The sequence below is a fragment of the Marmota monax genome, unplaced genomic scaffold (genome assembly GCF_021218885.2).
Source record: "Marmota monax isolate L192 unplaced genomic scaffold, Marmota_monax_Labrador192_F-V1.1 WCK01_AAM20220418_F8-fsc00062, whole genome shotgun sequence".
In the NCBI taxonomy this organism is placed as follows: Eukaryota; Metazoa; Chordata; class Mammalia; order Rodentia; family Sciuridae; genus Marmota; species Marmota monax.
In genome coordinates this window covers 10879653-10894727 of record NW_026695221.1, presented here as the reverse complement: position 1 = coordinate 10894727, position 15075 = coordinate 10879653, and the positions used below count along the sequence as shown (strand labels likewise).

General features: G+C 44.3%; 1 protein-coding gene across 4 annotated transcripts; it reads right to left on the bottom strand.

Annotated features, from left to right (window-relative positions):
• Positions 1-3122: 3122 nt before the first annotated feature.
• Positions 3123-14856, bottom strand: Hepacam (hepatic and glial cell adhesion molecule). Of its 4 annotated transcripts, none has more exons than XM_058575275.1 (7): positions 14385-14856; positions 7201-7542; positions 6014-6295; positions 5664-5763; positions 4758-4831; positions 4401-4468; positions 3123-3872 (listed from the first exon to the last, which is right to left on the bottom strand). In XM_058575275.1, the coding sequence occupies exons 1-7, from the start codon at positions 14467-14469 to the stop codon at positions 3570-3572; spliced, it is 1254 nt and encodes a 417-aa protein (XP_058431258.1). In that variant the 5' UTR covers positions 14470-14856; the 3' UTR covers positions 3123-3569. The 4 variants fall into 4 exon arrangements, with proteins under 4 accessions (XP_058431258.1, XP_046288753.1, XP_058431259.1 ...); XM_046432797.2 differs by having other exon boundaries at positions 4401-4471; positions 14385-14851; XM_058575276.1 differs by lacking the exon at positions 3123-3872 and adding an exon at positions 3912-4180.
• Positions 14857-15075: the final 219 nt, after the last annotated feature.

Sequence of the window (15075 nt, the reverse complement as noted above, 5' to 3'; positions counted from 1 at the left end):
GCACCACCACTACCATAAAAAAAAAATTAAAAAACCCAACTGCTTTGCCATCTTGCTATTGCTAAAGTCTAGTCTTCCATTCCAATGACAATATGAACATATTCCCCAGGTGAATCCCTCATTTAAAAAATATTTATTTATCTTATTTTTTAGTTGTTGATAGACCTTTATTTTATTCATTTATTTTTATGTGGTGCTGAGAGGCAAGCGTTCTACCACTGAGCCACAATTCCAGCCCCTGAATCCCACATTTTATAAATACAAAGTACTCTGAACTTGCTGTACTTCTTAATTTTGTTTTGTTTCTGGCCTCTGGGAAATTTCCCCCATCTCTCAAAGGTCAATAATACAAAACAAATTTAGTTTAATCAAGACCTTGAAACAGAAAGACCTCTCAGGTATTTAGCAGAACCGCATATGGATCACTTCTCATCTATTGCAATCTAGTTCTAACTCCCACTACATGACTGAAACTACTTATTGATCAATTGATCAAACTGCTAAATTGATCAATGATCCCCTTGCTGACAAATTTAATGTGGTAATTTTAATGTGTATGTCTGTGGTGATGGGAACCAAACTAGGGGCCTCCTGCCTGCCGGGCAAGCACTCTACTGGTTAGCTATATCCTTTCCTCCTAATGTGAACACTTTTAATTCCTTTTCATATGTGACCCTCCTCCCCCCACTCTGCAGTCCTGGATGCTCCTTCTTTCTGGAAACCCTCTTCTTTGATTGTGTGATGCCGCTATCTCCTATATTTCCTCTTATCTCAGGGGCTATGTCTTTTTAGCCTTATTGGTGAGGTCCTTTTAACATCTTCACATATGATGTCTTTAGAGGAATATATTCAGCCTTCTTCACTTTCCACTTTATACAGCCTCATAAAAGAATCTTATCCACTGCCATGGCTTAGTACCCTAAATTCTCTATGTGTCTTATTCCCACCCCCCACAACTTTTTACCCTTTTTTGGTACTAGTCCTTTTTATTTTTTATTTTGAGACTGAGTCTCACTAAGTTGAGATTGGCCTCAAATTTAGATCTTCCTGCCTCAGCCTCCTATGTCACTGTGATTACAGGTATGCACAACCAGACAGTTTCCCAAGCTTTTATATTTGCTTCCCCCTTTGTTTGAAATGTGTCCTCTCATCCTTTTTATTAACCTGACTGGCTAACTAATCCTTTTAAGACTAAGCTCAGACTTGTTTTTCTCCAAGATATCTTTGCTGACAACACCTAATGTGGGTAGGATGACCTTCCCACGTTTCCAGAGCAACTTGGATCTCCTTGTGTCATTGCATCTTACACACTTTATTATAATATTCTACTTTCTTATCTGTCTTTCTCCATGAGATTTTCTTATGGGTAAAGGCCATGGCATAGTTATGCCATTTTGCCCTATTCTGTAGTACAGGGTCTAGTCCATGCTAGATAAATAAATATTTGTTGAATAAATGAAAAACACATGAATGAAAGAATGAGTGATAATTTTGAAGTAGATAATTTGGGATTTGAAAAGAGGGTAAAGAATGATGAAAGAGAAGAAAAGAGAAAAAGGAAATATATGTTATTCATTTTGTTCTCCTTGATTACGCAGAATAAAGTCATTTCATCAAAAGTTTATTGAGCATCCAGTATGTGCTAGGCACTCTGCTAGATGCTAGTAATACAAAGATGAAGATCAAAACAAAACACAAACACAAAAACAAACAAACAAAAAAATACTTCCTTACTTATCCCCCTCCCAATTTAAGGCAGATTTGGCTTGAACCTGGCAAGCCGGCCCCTCAAGGATTCAGCACCAGGGTGTGGTGTGCTCTCATCCCATCCTAACCTCCATCCCTGTGTCTCAAGGCTGACCAGCAGGTACCCCCTTCTTCAAGTCTTGCATTTCCCACCTACCTAAGCAATTTTCCTCTACATGCATTATCTCCTGATGGATGAGGCACTGGGGAAGGTAAAGGGATGGGTTCTGGCTAAGGGAAGCTGCAAAGACACACCTGCTCACATGAGCCTGGGGAAGTGCACAGATACAGGAAACTAAGAGGAACCTTGTTGAGGTGAGAAGTGAGGAGCAAGAAATCTTATTGCCCTTGGGGCTAGGGCAAAGTGTGCCCCTGGGTGAAGGTCGTGGGTATAGGGATCTTGGGACTGGGATGGTGGAGAGTCAGAGCTGGATTTTAGGAGTTGGAAGGGGCAGAGGATGCTAGAGCCCCTCAGATCATTAGGGAGGAGAAGGCAGAATACCCAGGAGAATGCCTCCTTCTCTTTCATCTTTTTCACTGTCTTCTCTCCTCACACAGTAGATTATTATTGTCTCTCTCTCTCAAACTGTTCTAAGAGGCAGTGGCCTGGGCACGGCCTGGCTACACAGTGGCTCAGCTTCTCTATATTCAGATGTTAGTATGATTAAGGAGTTTGCCTTGTCCAGTGACTGGGATCTGAGCATCTGGGAGCCAGGTAGGCGGGGCAGGAGGACAAGACTTGGATCGCTGTTGCTCTGACATGGTGGGAAGCAACAAGCTTCTCCTCTTCACCCCTCCTCACCTCCTCCCTGCCCCGTTTTTTCTGTAGATAAGAATCTTATTCTCTAATAGTTGGAGGGAGCTCAAGAACCTTCCTGGATGATGATTGTTTGAAAGGCTTGTTTTGTAAGGAAGTCAGGCAGAAGGCCGAGTGTGAAGTGTTAAAAACCCCACTTCGTATAGCTACTGGGTCAGAGGAGTGAGCATGTACTTATCTATAGGAATGAACCCACCCGTCTCCTATTTTCATGAACAAGAACAGAAAGAATGTTTGGCATGGCATTCTGCTGAGGGAGGTTTGGAAAGAGGCCAAGCACGCGAGGCTTGAGTGCTTTGCCTTTACTAAGCCTCAGGTCCGGGGTCAAAGGAGTGTACTTGGGCTCCTCCACTCTTCCTCACCAACTTCAGGGACCCAGGAATCAGGCACCCAGAGGCCGTGCTCTAAGATGCTACCTTTGCAATGCTTCCTCCGTGCTCAGAGTTGCCCTTGTACACACCAGGAACCATCATCAGACTCCCTGCCCCCCATCGGACTTCTTAATTAAGGACTGTCATGCGTTTTGGGCAAATTGCCTCTCCAATCTGGGCTGGTCAAAAAAAAAAAAAAAAAAAAAAAAAGCGCGCCATCAGGCGCTCTTTTGGAGGAAAGGGAGGTGGGTGGAAATCAAAAGATCTCCCAAGAAATAGCACAGGACAGTCATGAGGGATAGGTTACTATTGTTAGTTTTCATAAGACCCTTTCGGGAATTGGGCCAGAAATGTAATTATCTATATGGTCCTAAGAGGGCACGACTCACACCCACTGAGAACACAGCCAGTAAATCCAGAGCAAACGCAACCGAGTTTTACCCTCAGACCAACCTTCACCGTTCTGCGCCGACCAACCCCCATCTGCGCATGCTCACGTACCTCCGCACCCAGTACACCTGCCTCCCCGCCCAGCCTTCCCTTTTGCCCTGGCCCAGGGCACCTGGGCTTTCCGGCCCCGCACCCCAGGCAGTAAGCTTCAGGGGCAGGACGCGTTGCCGAGGTCCCTGCGGGGCTCAGGCGCTGATCTCCACCTGGCCGGCCTCGTCTTGCTCACGGATTATGTGCACTCCCGCAGTCCTTAGAGTGCGCGAGGCGCTGCGCGAGCGGCCTGGCGAGCTCGGAGCCCGCGGTGGCGACGAGTGTGTTCGGCCCGCGGCCGGGGAGCGCGCTGGGGAGCGCGGGTAGCGGCGGGCTGAGCGGATGGGCATCCCTGGCGAGCGGCCCGGCACGGGAGGCGACACCGAGTAACCCGGAGGGCCGGGTTCTGTCGCGCTCCGAGGCTCTGGAGAGGGAGTCTCCTCGGGCTCCGGGGAGTCCTGCAAGGACACGCGCTGCAGGAGTCAGAGGACAGCTGGCCCAATCTGGGAGTTAAGAGGGCTTGGGGCTACCAAGATGGAGTCTCAGTTTCCTCCACACCCTTAATCCCTGGAAGGCGGCATACATGATTTGGTTTTTCTTGGAACACTTCACACTTAGCATGGGATCTGGCACATCATAGGTGCTCAGGAAATGTTGACGTGCGTGAATGCTTTGTCCCTTTATTTTCCCCTTTCCATCTGTCTTGGACAGCCTGGGGCGTAGTCGTGGAATAATGGGGAAATCTCCAGAAGTGGTGTCCAAAGACCTACGTTTGAAATCGATAGCTCCTACTTAATTTACTTGTTTAATACTGTGTACATCATTTCACCCAGTTCAGCCTTATTTTTCAATCTCTAGAACAGGCATGACACAAAGATTTCACAAGTATTCCAAGTACTATAAAGGTATACGAATATGGTAAGGATCTCGAGAATGTGGTAGGAGTTCACTGCATGGGATGGGGCAACCACCCCAGAGCTGCTCACCTTGTCTTTCAGAATATAGAGGGCCATGGGGTTTTTCCGTTCCTGTTCTCCACTTCGTGGGAGGGTGTCTGCTGCACAGGGGAAAGAATGGGGTGGCTGTCCAGGTACAGACCCTCTCCACCAGCCTGCTATGCTCTTTTTCCCTTGTGGCTAGTCAAGACCCACCACAACCTCGACCAACACATCTGAATACTTGAGGTCCTACCTTGGCTGTGCCTCTCCCTACTCTGAAGTCTTGGAGCAGTTGGTGGAGGAAGTTGTGCAGAGCTGGCTTCTTGTTGCCCATTTCTGCCTTTTCCCAGCACCCTACTGCTCTGAGTGCCAATGGCATTGGTGAGTGAGTGGCTAGGAACTCACCTTCTGGTTTTAGGCGGTCATCATTCTGATCCATGTATTCCAGGGAGTTTTGCTTTTCCAACTTCCTCTTCTTCCTATGAAGCAGTCCAACCCCCACCAAAAACAGAGGTATTGAATAGGAGCAGGAAAATATGGGGAGTACCAAAAGATGGTTCTGAAGGCCATGAAAGAAACCTTATGACAGGAAGATGGGTGTGGTGGGAATAGGAGGCAGTCCATGAGCTTTTAAATGGGTCACAGCTAGATTTGCATCTTGAGGCTGTCACTAGCATTCTGACCAGGCAAGCCATTAGTCCAGTCTGAGTCTTAGTGTCTTTATCTGTAAACTGTAGGTAATTAAACTTAAAAGGTAGCTTGCTAATACCAGCCATAATGCCTGGCCCAAAGAAGATGCTCAGCAAGTGAAACTATTGTGAATAGTGCTGGGTGGTCAGAAGTGGTGAGCACAAGATGCAGATTCATGCATAATAGAAGAGCACATCTCCTGGGAAGAGGTGCACAATCCTGGTAGGCAAGTCATGTAGAGAGACTTAAGAAAATAGGCAGGGAGCAGTGGCCTCTCCAGAATAAAAAATAAAAGTAGGGCTGGGGAAGTGGCTCAATGGTTCAGTGCCACTGGGTTCAATCTTAATAATAATAATAATAATAATAATAATAATAATAATAAATTACTATTATTATTATTATACATTACCATTTCCTAGTCATATCAAAACCTCCCCTATCCTTACCCCAGACGTATGGAGTATCTTCCTAGACCTTCCAGTGCAGAACAGTCCTGCAATTGGGTCAGTAGTTTGGGAAATTCACCCAATAATAATTATTATTATTACATAAATAATAGAGCTTGAGGTTGGAATGGACTAATGGACCAGGGAGCTCATGGTGTGGAACTTGAAGAGTTACCTAGACTTTTTGGAGGGTTTCCAGCAGGCACAGACTGTCACCAATGTCACAAGGAGGAAGATGCCGCCTGTAGACAAGATGATATACAGGGAGCTTCTTCCTATGTGTAGACAGAAGAGGAGAGACTTCAGAGGGGCAGCAGATGTGGTACAGAGAGCAGTGGAAGGAAAAGAGACGGACCCTCAGGTAGCATGGTTAGCTGGTAGTGGTACTTGCATAGAGCCCTCTTCCCACCTGTTGTTGTTCTCCATGGATAGCTGACCCAATCTCTGTTCCCTCTCCCTCCAGGATCACTCTCTAGGATGTTCTTTGTCAGTGGGCACCTGCCTCTGGGGGGCAGAGAGACTCACTGTACACGGTGATCTTGACAGGCAGACTGCGGACCTGGCTGATGGGGTTCTCCACCACACAGCTGTACAGGTCGTCATCCTCCATGAGCACGCGGGTGATAGTGAGCACCTTCTGATCGGGGGACAGGAGCATTCTCGAGTCATTGAGGAGAGGCTTGCCATCCTTCAGCCACGTGTAGCTGGGCTTGGTGCCATTCTCATGGGAGCAGTTCAGGGTGAAGGCCTCACTAAGCTCCAGCACAGTGGTTGAAGCCACTAACACCTGTGGCCTTGAAATGGGCACTGAGCCCCAAAAGGTGGAGGAAACAGTAATGGGTTAAAAAGTTTTTCCGTTTTCCTTCTATACTCTCTGTCTTCCAACACACCATACCATAACTCATTCTGTGGGCTAAGTAGACCTTTCAGGAATCATCAGCAAGTTCTCTTCCATCATTCATTCATTCATTCATTCACTATTAGATACCTAGTAGGACCAGGCGAAAACAATGCTAAATGAGGTAGCCATGGTGTCTGCTTTTATCCCTGTTTCCAAATACATTTCCATCACCACTGGTATTTTGTGTGTATTTGTTTTTGGCTTTTCTTTTTAGATACTTGAGATTGAGCCCAAGGGCACTCTACCACTGAACTATGTCCCCAGACCTTTATATTATTGTTTTGAGACAGGGTCTTGCTAAATTGCCAAGGCTGGCCTTGAACTTGCCATCTTCCCATGTCAGCCTCCCAAGAAGCTGTGTTTAAAACCCAGTGGTTGCTAGATGTGTGCCACTGCATCTAGCAACCACTGGGTTTTCATGTCTTAAACTGACTCCACCTGGAAAATATTTTATTAGAATAACTGAGGCCCAACTAACTGGGTTCAAATTTTGGCTCTATTAGTTTTGTTAACTTGGGCAAGTTATTCAACCCTTCTGTGTCTCAGTTTCCTCCATCTGGGAGAATGACATTAACTATCCTTAGATTTTTATAAGCATTAAATGAGTTGACACATGCAAAACACTTAATATAGTTTCTGGCACATAGAAGGATTCTATCCATGTTAGCTGTGCCTGTGTTTAACTTGTAACAACCAGTGGCTCTCTCTCAGCTCCTCAAGACCTTTTGTGTTGGTTTTTGCTGGGTCTAGCTAGTGTGCTGCCCCAGTCCCAGTCTCCTGCCCTGCCTCCTTCCCTGCCAGAACGCTTTACCGTCGACAGTGAGGTTGATGGTCTTCTCCCCGGTGAAGGTGTCATCAGTGATGGAGATCTCCACTTCATAGGTGCCCTCGTCAGCCAGCTGCAGGTCGCTGAGAAGCAGGGAGCCATTTTCAAAGAGCCGGATCCGGTCTCGATAGTCAGGCCGTAGGGTACCAATGACCTCTGTGCCAATGGACTGCACCACGGTCACAGGCTTGTCCCGCTTCAGTTGCCACTTCACTACAGGCTTGTCGCTGCTGGTGCTGCTGTATTGCACGGAAAGCAGCGCTGACTTCCCCACTGTGCCATGGATCAGCCGCACGGGGCTGGTGATGTTCACCCCCTCCAGGGGGTCTGTGAACAGAGGCCACAGTGAAGAATACAGAGTAAGGCTCTCAGCTACTTAGCCCACTCCCACCTTTAAGCTCTCTGATCTCCCAAAGCCTCACCCCTTTGGGACTGTCACTCGCTGCTAGTCCTTGCTTCTTACTATCATCTCTTCTCCCGCAGGAACTCTTGTGTCCCTCTGCTCCTCCCAAGGCCCTTCATTCTTCTTTCATCTGGCCCTCTGCCTCTCTGACACTTTTCCTTATTGCCTCCCTCTTCAAGAAGATTCCACCTAGTTCACACTCCATGTGCTTCATTTGAGGAAATCTTTATTGAGCACCTCCTATGACTTTAGGATAAGCCAAGAGCAAGACAGACAGAAATCCCTACCCCATGAGGTTTGTAGTTCATTAGACATCAAGGTGAATTTGTCAGATCTTCTTGATCGGGGAGGGGGATGGTGGGAGAGGGAGATGGAGGTATCATGGGAACATAGATTCATAAGGAACGGAGTTTATCCTAAGACAGTGTCAATAAAGAGGGGGCTTAAGGGCCTGAAGACAACATTACCATTTCCTAGTCATACCAAAACTTCCCCTATCCTTACTCCAGACACATGGAGTATCTTCCTAGACCTTCTAGTGCAGAACAATCCTGCAACTGGGTTAGTAGTTTGGGGAATTCACCCAAACTCTGGCCCAATCTGTATTCCCTACATAGGAGGGATTTGGCTGGATAGAACAAAGAGTTTGGAATCAGAAGGACCTTGCAAGACTAGGCCCTAATCACTTATTGGCTGTGTGGATTTGGGCAAGCAATCTTTCTAAGCCTCCATTCTTCTCTTCTATAAAATAAGAATAACAATAATTCCCTTATCATATTCTTAAGATTATAAAAGTACAATATGTGTATCATTTATCGTTATATAGCGAGAACACAAGATTAGGCCTCAGTGATTGAGGCTTATTGACCTACGGGACTTTCTCTTTGGGGATCAGATTCCCCAGAGGTAATATGAGTAGTAGGCTAGATAGTCTCACAGGTTCTAATGACTACAGCTCCCATAGATGTGAGTATCTGAATGCTGTATACTTGTTATTGAATGGAAGTCTTAATTTTGGGACAGTAGAATGAACAAAATTAACTATTTTCAAGTATTTTTTTGTAAAAGTTCCTACAAAATCTCACATAAAAATGAAAATAAATGAAATATGGTTCAAGTTCACCTACTTTGGTAGAAGGGGTGGTGAGGCTCTGACCTCTGTCTTCCCTGATAACTTGGGGAGCTAGTAGGAAGTCCTGGGTCTCTGTGTCTCAGACTGAAATATATTTGGTCACATGATCCATAATGTTTCTTCCAACTTCTAGTTTCTGTGATTGTTTAAATGGTATTCCCTGCCTAGCAACTGTGAGGTCCCAGATCTGCTTGATTTGGAAAAGCAAGCTTTAATATTTCCCTGAGTAGGCAAATAGGCTCTAGTATGCAGGCTTTTGACTTGAGGTGGTCCTGAGAAAAATCGTGGAGCTTCACTAAATGCCACAGTGGTGGTTGGTGATCAAATGGCTGAGGAGCACCTATCCCTGCCTTACTCAAGACCCTGTCCAAAACATTGTGGTATATACATCAGGCTTATACATGCAGAGACCTCCCAGAGTTCAGCAAATCTGTGTAATGATCCCATTGTGGTCTGGATGTAGTTTGTCCTACAAGGGTATATGCATTGGATACTTCATCATCAGTGTGGCAGTATTAAGAGGTGGTGAACCTTTAATAGGTGGGAGTTGGATAGCTCTTTGGTGGTACAGACCTTGGAAAGGATTAAAGTAGGTATTGTGGGACCCTGAGTTAATTCTGAATAGTTGTTACAAAAGAATAAAGCTAACTCCTCCTCACTTTCTGGCTTCTCTTCTTACCATGTGATCTCTCCCTCTTGCATATACTCTCTGATTTGATATGTTATGATATATGATATAGTTGGGGAGGGGCAGCTACCAGAGCTGGCACCTTGCTGTTTATACTTTCTGTCTCCAAAGTCATGAACTTTGTAAAATACATAGCCTCACTTATTTTATTATAGCAATAGAAAACTGACTAATACAGATCTCAAGCACCAAACTTTGATGTTTCTTATTTCCTTCTTCCAGGAGGCCGGGCAATGACATTCCAGGTATCAAGGACAACTGGAAGGTACTTTTCTTTCTCTTCTGTAATCTCTGGCCTCCCTTGAGTTTCCCTGGCTTCTACATTTTTCTATCCCATTTCAAAGTTCCAGGAACCCTTTTGTGATGTTTTTCCCCCCTCAATTCTGATCCCCCCCCCCCAATTTATACTTGATTTACTCTCGGCGGGGGAAAAATAGGGGGAGCTGCAGCCTAAGGATTGCCTTAGACCTTACCCTCATCTAGGTGGGGTCCTCCATATGCCTGCGAACATGGGGGTACCCTTGAGTCAAAGGGATGCATGCACACATTTGTAAGTGAATGGAGCAGTCTTTCTCAGATGCTGACAAACACTGTTTTGCTGAACAAACACTGTTTTCCAAAAACTCTAGCCAGAATCAAAATTCTGTTAAGTTCAGGGTTCCACAACTTTCAAGGGACACAGAGAACTGGGACAAGAGCCAAAGCAGGACACAGAAATGAGGAAATGGCTAACAACTCCCATCCAGAGTGGAAATAAAAGAGACAAGAACTATTCAACCTGTAGAAGCAATTAACTTTCAATCATTGTCTCTGAGGCATCATTATGTAGAAAGTCTCCCGTTCCCACCAGAGGCTGAACAAAGGGAAATTAACATCTCAGCAAGCTGTTCCAATCAACATAAACAATGCTGTGTTGGCTTAGGTCAGAGGCATCCCCTCAAGTAGGATTTTGACCTGCTGTGACACGGAGGAGTGCCAAGCTTCAAAATATAAAAAAAAAGTATGTACCTGCACAGAGTTCCCATTTTAGCTTCCTCCCCTATGGGAATCAACATCTCCTCTGTTTTATGGACTCCCTTCGTTTCCTTTTACCAGCGTTTGTCTTAAATTTAACTTTTAAGAAAAGTGCCAGTGGGGATTTGTTCTCTATACACCTCATCCATACTAACACTGACGACAGCAGTTACGTCCCTTTTATCGGAAGGATTTTTTGTTTGGGTCTATTCTCCATGACAAAGTCCCTCAAACCCTTTAGCCATCATAGATACTCCTGCTTGGGCTCTTGCCAACTATATTATCTTCCTTTTAAAGTGTAGTAGTTCTGGGTCAAAACTGCACATAATAATCTAAGGCAGCACATGGCTCTGTCTTCTAAAAGGAAAAATATGTTGTTTTTTGTTTCTCTCTCTCTCTCTCTCTCTCAGTACTAGGGATTGAATCCAGGGACACTCTGCCACTGAGCTACATGCCCAGTTCTTTGTATTTTTTTATTTTGTGACAGAGTTTCTCTAAGTTGTCCAGTCTGTCTTTGAATTTACCATCCTCCTGCCTCAGGCTTTGGGATTACATGTAGCTGTATCCCACAGTAGCTGGGATTACAGGTGTATGCACTGTACCAGGCTCTGCTTTTGGTTTTTAATATCCTCACTAATTAATGATGACCTGAGAAAACAACCTCCCTCCTCTATTATTACTGTATAGGTACATCACTTATTTTGTAAATGTTTGTGTTATTCTTAGGTCATTATCCTGTTGCAGCCTACAAAGGACCACAAGAATGTGAAATCATTTAACGTGTCAATCACTGAGGGATGTAGGAGAAATACAGGGAACAGAAACTATGAAGAAGGACTTTGAGATCCAGAAAGAGAAAGGCCACGGTTTTTTAAATCTATTCCTCAAGAAAAGTAGTTGTCCAGGAGTATGTACCTGGCTGATATGTACTAAGATAACACATGGAGGTTTACTATGTTTGTGGATTAAAACAATCACTATTGTTAAGTTGTCTCCCAAACTGTTCTATGATTTAATACAATACTAATCAAAACCCATGAGGTTTACTTGGTAATATGGCATCAAGACAGATAACAGAACAGAATAGAGAACAGACTTAAATATTATTTCTCAACTTATGGCAATTTCTCTCTCAATTTATGAGTGTTGTGGAGTAGGAAAAGCCCCTCCCTCTCCAATAAATAGTTCTGGGCCATGTAGAAAAAAAATGAACTTGATCATCACATCACGTCTTATACAAATATCAATTCTAGATGGAATGTAGATCTAAATGTGAAAGGGAAAACAACATTTAAAAAAGAAAAAATAGGAGAATATCTCCATGACTTGAGGGAAGACTCAGATCTCTTAAGACACAAAAGTAAAAGAAGCAAATGATAGACTGGGCACATAAAATTAAGAGCATTTGTTCATTAAAAGACATAATTTCACCATTTAGGAAGTGAAAAATCAAGCCATACCACAGAAGTTATTTCCAATACATTAATCTTATAAAAGGACTCATACTAAAACTGTATTTTAAAACTCCTACAAATCAATGATATTTTTAAATTCAGATAAATCCATAGAAAAATGTGCAAAAGACTTGAAATAGACACTCACAAAAAGGATATCTAAATGGTAATAAAAATATGAAAAAAATCTCAACCTGATTAATTATTATGGAAACACAATTTTAAGCCATAAAAGTACCATTAACATACTCACTAGGATGGTCAAAATGAAAAAGAGTAAATACTATTGTTAGTGAAGATATGGGTCACCTAAACTCTCATGCATGTAGAGGAAGTGTAAATTGATACCACCACTTTTGAAAATGTGCTGTATCTACTAAAGCTAAATTTATATATACTCTATGTTATGATTTGGATATAGTTGAAGAGCATTCCCTCAAAGGTGCATGTTTTGGAGGCTTGTTCCTCAGTGTGGTGATGTTAAAACAGTATTGAAGCCTTTGGGAGATCCTTAGGAATTGGGGGTGTGCCCTTGAAAGGAATTAACATGATTCCCATGGGACCTCCAGTCATTTTTTTGGCTTTCTGTCTCACCATGTAATCTCTCCCTCTTTATCCTCCCATACTCAATGATGCCCTCATCAGGGCTGAACTGATTCCGGAACTATGAGCTAAACCAACCTATTCATTTTATAAAGTTACCCAGCCTCAAGTATTTTGTCATAGTAATGGAAAATGTACTAATATACCCTAGAAGTCAATAATTCTACTCTAAGGTATATCCCTAGAAGATATGTGTATACCAAAAGACATATACAAGAATGTTTTAACAACTGTATTCATAAGTCCAATGGGACTGAGTTGGTTGGGTTGGTTTAGAAACAACCAAAGTGTTTATTAAAATTGAATAGATAGCTGAGCATGGTGGTACATGCATGTAATCCCAGCAGCTCAGGAAGCTGAAGCAGGATAATTGCAAGTTCAAAGCCAGTCTCGGCAATTTTGCAAGGACCTAAGCAACTTAGTGAGACCCTGACTCAAAATTTAAAAAAAAAAAAAAAGGACTGGGGATGTGGCTTAGTGGTTAAGTGCCCCTGGGTTCAATCCCTGGCACCAAAACAAAATAAAACAAAAACCCTAAAAACCCGAACTGAACAGATAAATAAACAAATTGTGGTATACTTTTACAGTGGAATAACATTCAGTGGGAGCATCACCCCATCAATACCTTGATCTTCGATTTCTGGTTTTCAGAACTCTGAGACAATGAATTTCTGATGTTTAATCTATTCAGTTTATGGCACTTATTATAGCTGCCATAGAAAGCTAGCAATAAGCTTTCTTTCTTATTTGCTTCTAGTTTCCCCTCCAATGCCCCCTGAAGATCAGGTAATATACCTGAAAGGTATATACGACCCAACCCATCTTTTAATTAAAAGCCACTTAATTCCCCTGCCCAATCCATCATTTGTAGATTATATTCCAGGCTTCTGAATATGGTACAAAGATTTTTTTTTCTAACGAATTTCACACTTTTCTCTCCAGCATGATGAACTTCTAGTCTGTGCCTAAACACATGATGCTATTTCAAGCTATTGCCCTTTGCCCATTTTCCCTACAATAATATCCACTCCCACTCCCACCCATTTTTCTCATCCTTTAAAATTCAGTGCAGACATTCCTTCTACCAGGAAACCACCATGATATTCCCCCACCCTCATCCTGCACCACCAGCACCAGCTTCCTGGATGGGAGTGACTGACCTTTCTGATTCCTGTGCATCATCTGTATATCTGACTCACAGTGTTGCCTGCATTTGATTAAAACGATCTTTGCATCTGTTTGCTCCACTAAGTTGTGCATTTCTCAGCTCTTTGGAATTGTGCATGTGTGCGTGTGTACATATAAATATATCTACGGTATTTAAAATAAGATCAATTCTCCAAGGAGATGGTAGGGGGCACAACAGGAAGTAAGTGTCTGGCCAGGAGTGAATTATGGATAGACTGGTATTTCTATCCTGAAGCAGGAGGCTTATTATCTCCAAAGCTTCTTTCATCTTCCATGCTGTTCTATACTCAGAAGCTGGAGTAGGGGTTTCAGGAGGCTCAAAACCAAGATTTCCCCTGCCCCTCCCTCCAAGCCCCACCATAATCCCTTGGAAAGAATGTTGGACTGGCCCACGCCAGAAAGTCATCCCATAAGAAGTGGCAGAGTGCCCTCCATCTAATGCCGTGGGAGCTTCAAAGTCATGCAGCCTTTGGGGGTAGCGGGCCAGCGAGGCTGTGCAGGAGGCACAGGGAGTGAAGAAATACATTCAACACTAATGCCTGAATTCACTGGGATGCTTCCCACGACCGCTGAGCTCTCTCCCCTCCTCCCACCCCAAAGACATTCAGGCCCTTCACTCTCCCCTCCCTCTCCTTTGAAAGCCCCAGGGTCCCTTCTCCAGACCTTCTTACCCTTTGGGTCTCCTACCTGGCTGAATCAGAAGTAGGCAGACAAGAGGAGCGAGGTGCAGGGCCCTGGAGGCGCTGGACAGGGCTCCCCTTTCTCTCTTCATTTTGGGTGGCGTTCTTCAGCTCTGGTGCAGACAATTAGCATGATTTCTCCACTCTGGGCACGTCCCTTTGTACCACTCGGAGTTTCTCTGCCCGAACACAACCCTGCCAACTTCCCTCTGAATACACAGAGCTCTGTGTATTGCTGGGCTTGTTCTTTCCTCTCTCTCAGACCTGGCATTTTCTAGTTTCCAGGCCCTACATCCCCAGTTTGGATGGGGGTTTCTACTTAGGACATAATCTCCAGCGCAGGTTCCATTGTGGGGGGCGCGCTGGGTGGGGGGGCAGCAGTATTTTTGCTTGTCTGCACTGAGCCCCTCTCCCAGGGCAGATGAGGATCTGAGCTCTGTGAGAGCACTGGGCTGGAACACAAACTCAGCTGGACCTTGTGTCCCAACCTAGCCTGTCTCCACCTCGTACTTCTTGTTCCTGAGGAGGAGGGTCCATGGAGGACAGACCTCCAATAAGCTCTGAAAAGGGAGGGAGAGGAGTTTACAATGCTGCGAAATGAAATACTCCACCAGATTGCTGAAGAAATGGAAAAGCCCTGTTCTACCCCAAAGGAAGATTGGAATATAGCTTGAATTCTGTTACTTTCACCCCTGTCC

Excerpts from the sequence above, each read along its gene's own strand:
- Hepacam (XM_046432797.2), bottom strand. The coding sequence starts at position 14,469 with ATGAAGAGAGAAAGGGGAGCCCTGTCCAGCGCCTCCAGGGCCCTGCAC. Across the intron at positions 6,296-7,200 it reads CATCAACCTCACTGTCGACG|TGCCCATTTCAAGGCCACAG; the intron begins GTAAAGCGTTCT and ends TTTGGGGCTCAG. Across the intron at positions 4,832-5,663 it reads AAACCCTCCAAAAAGTCTAG|GAAGAAGAGGAAGTTGGAAA; the intron begins GTAACTCTTCAA and ends ACTGCTTCATAG.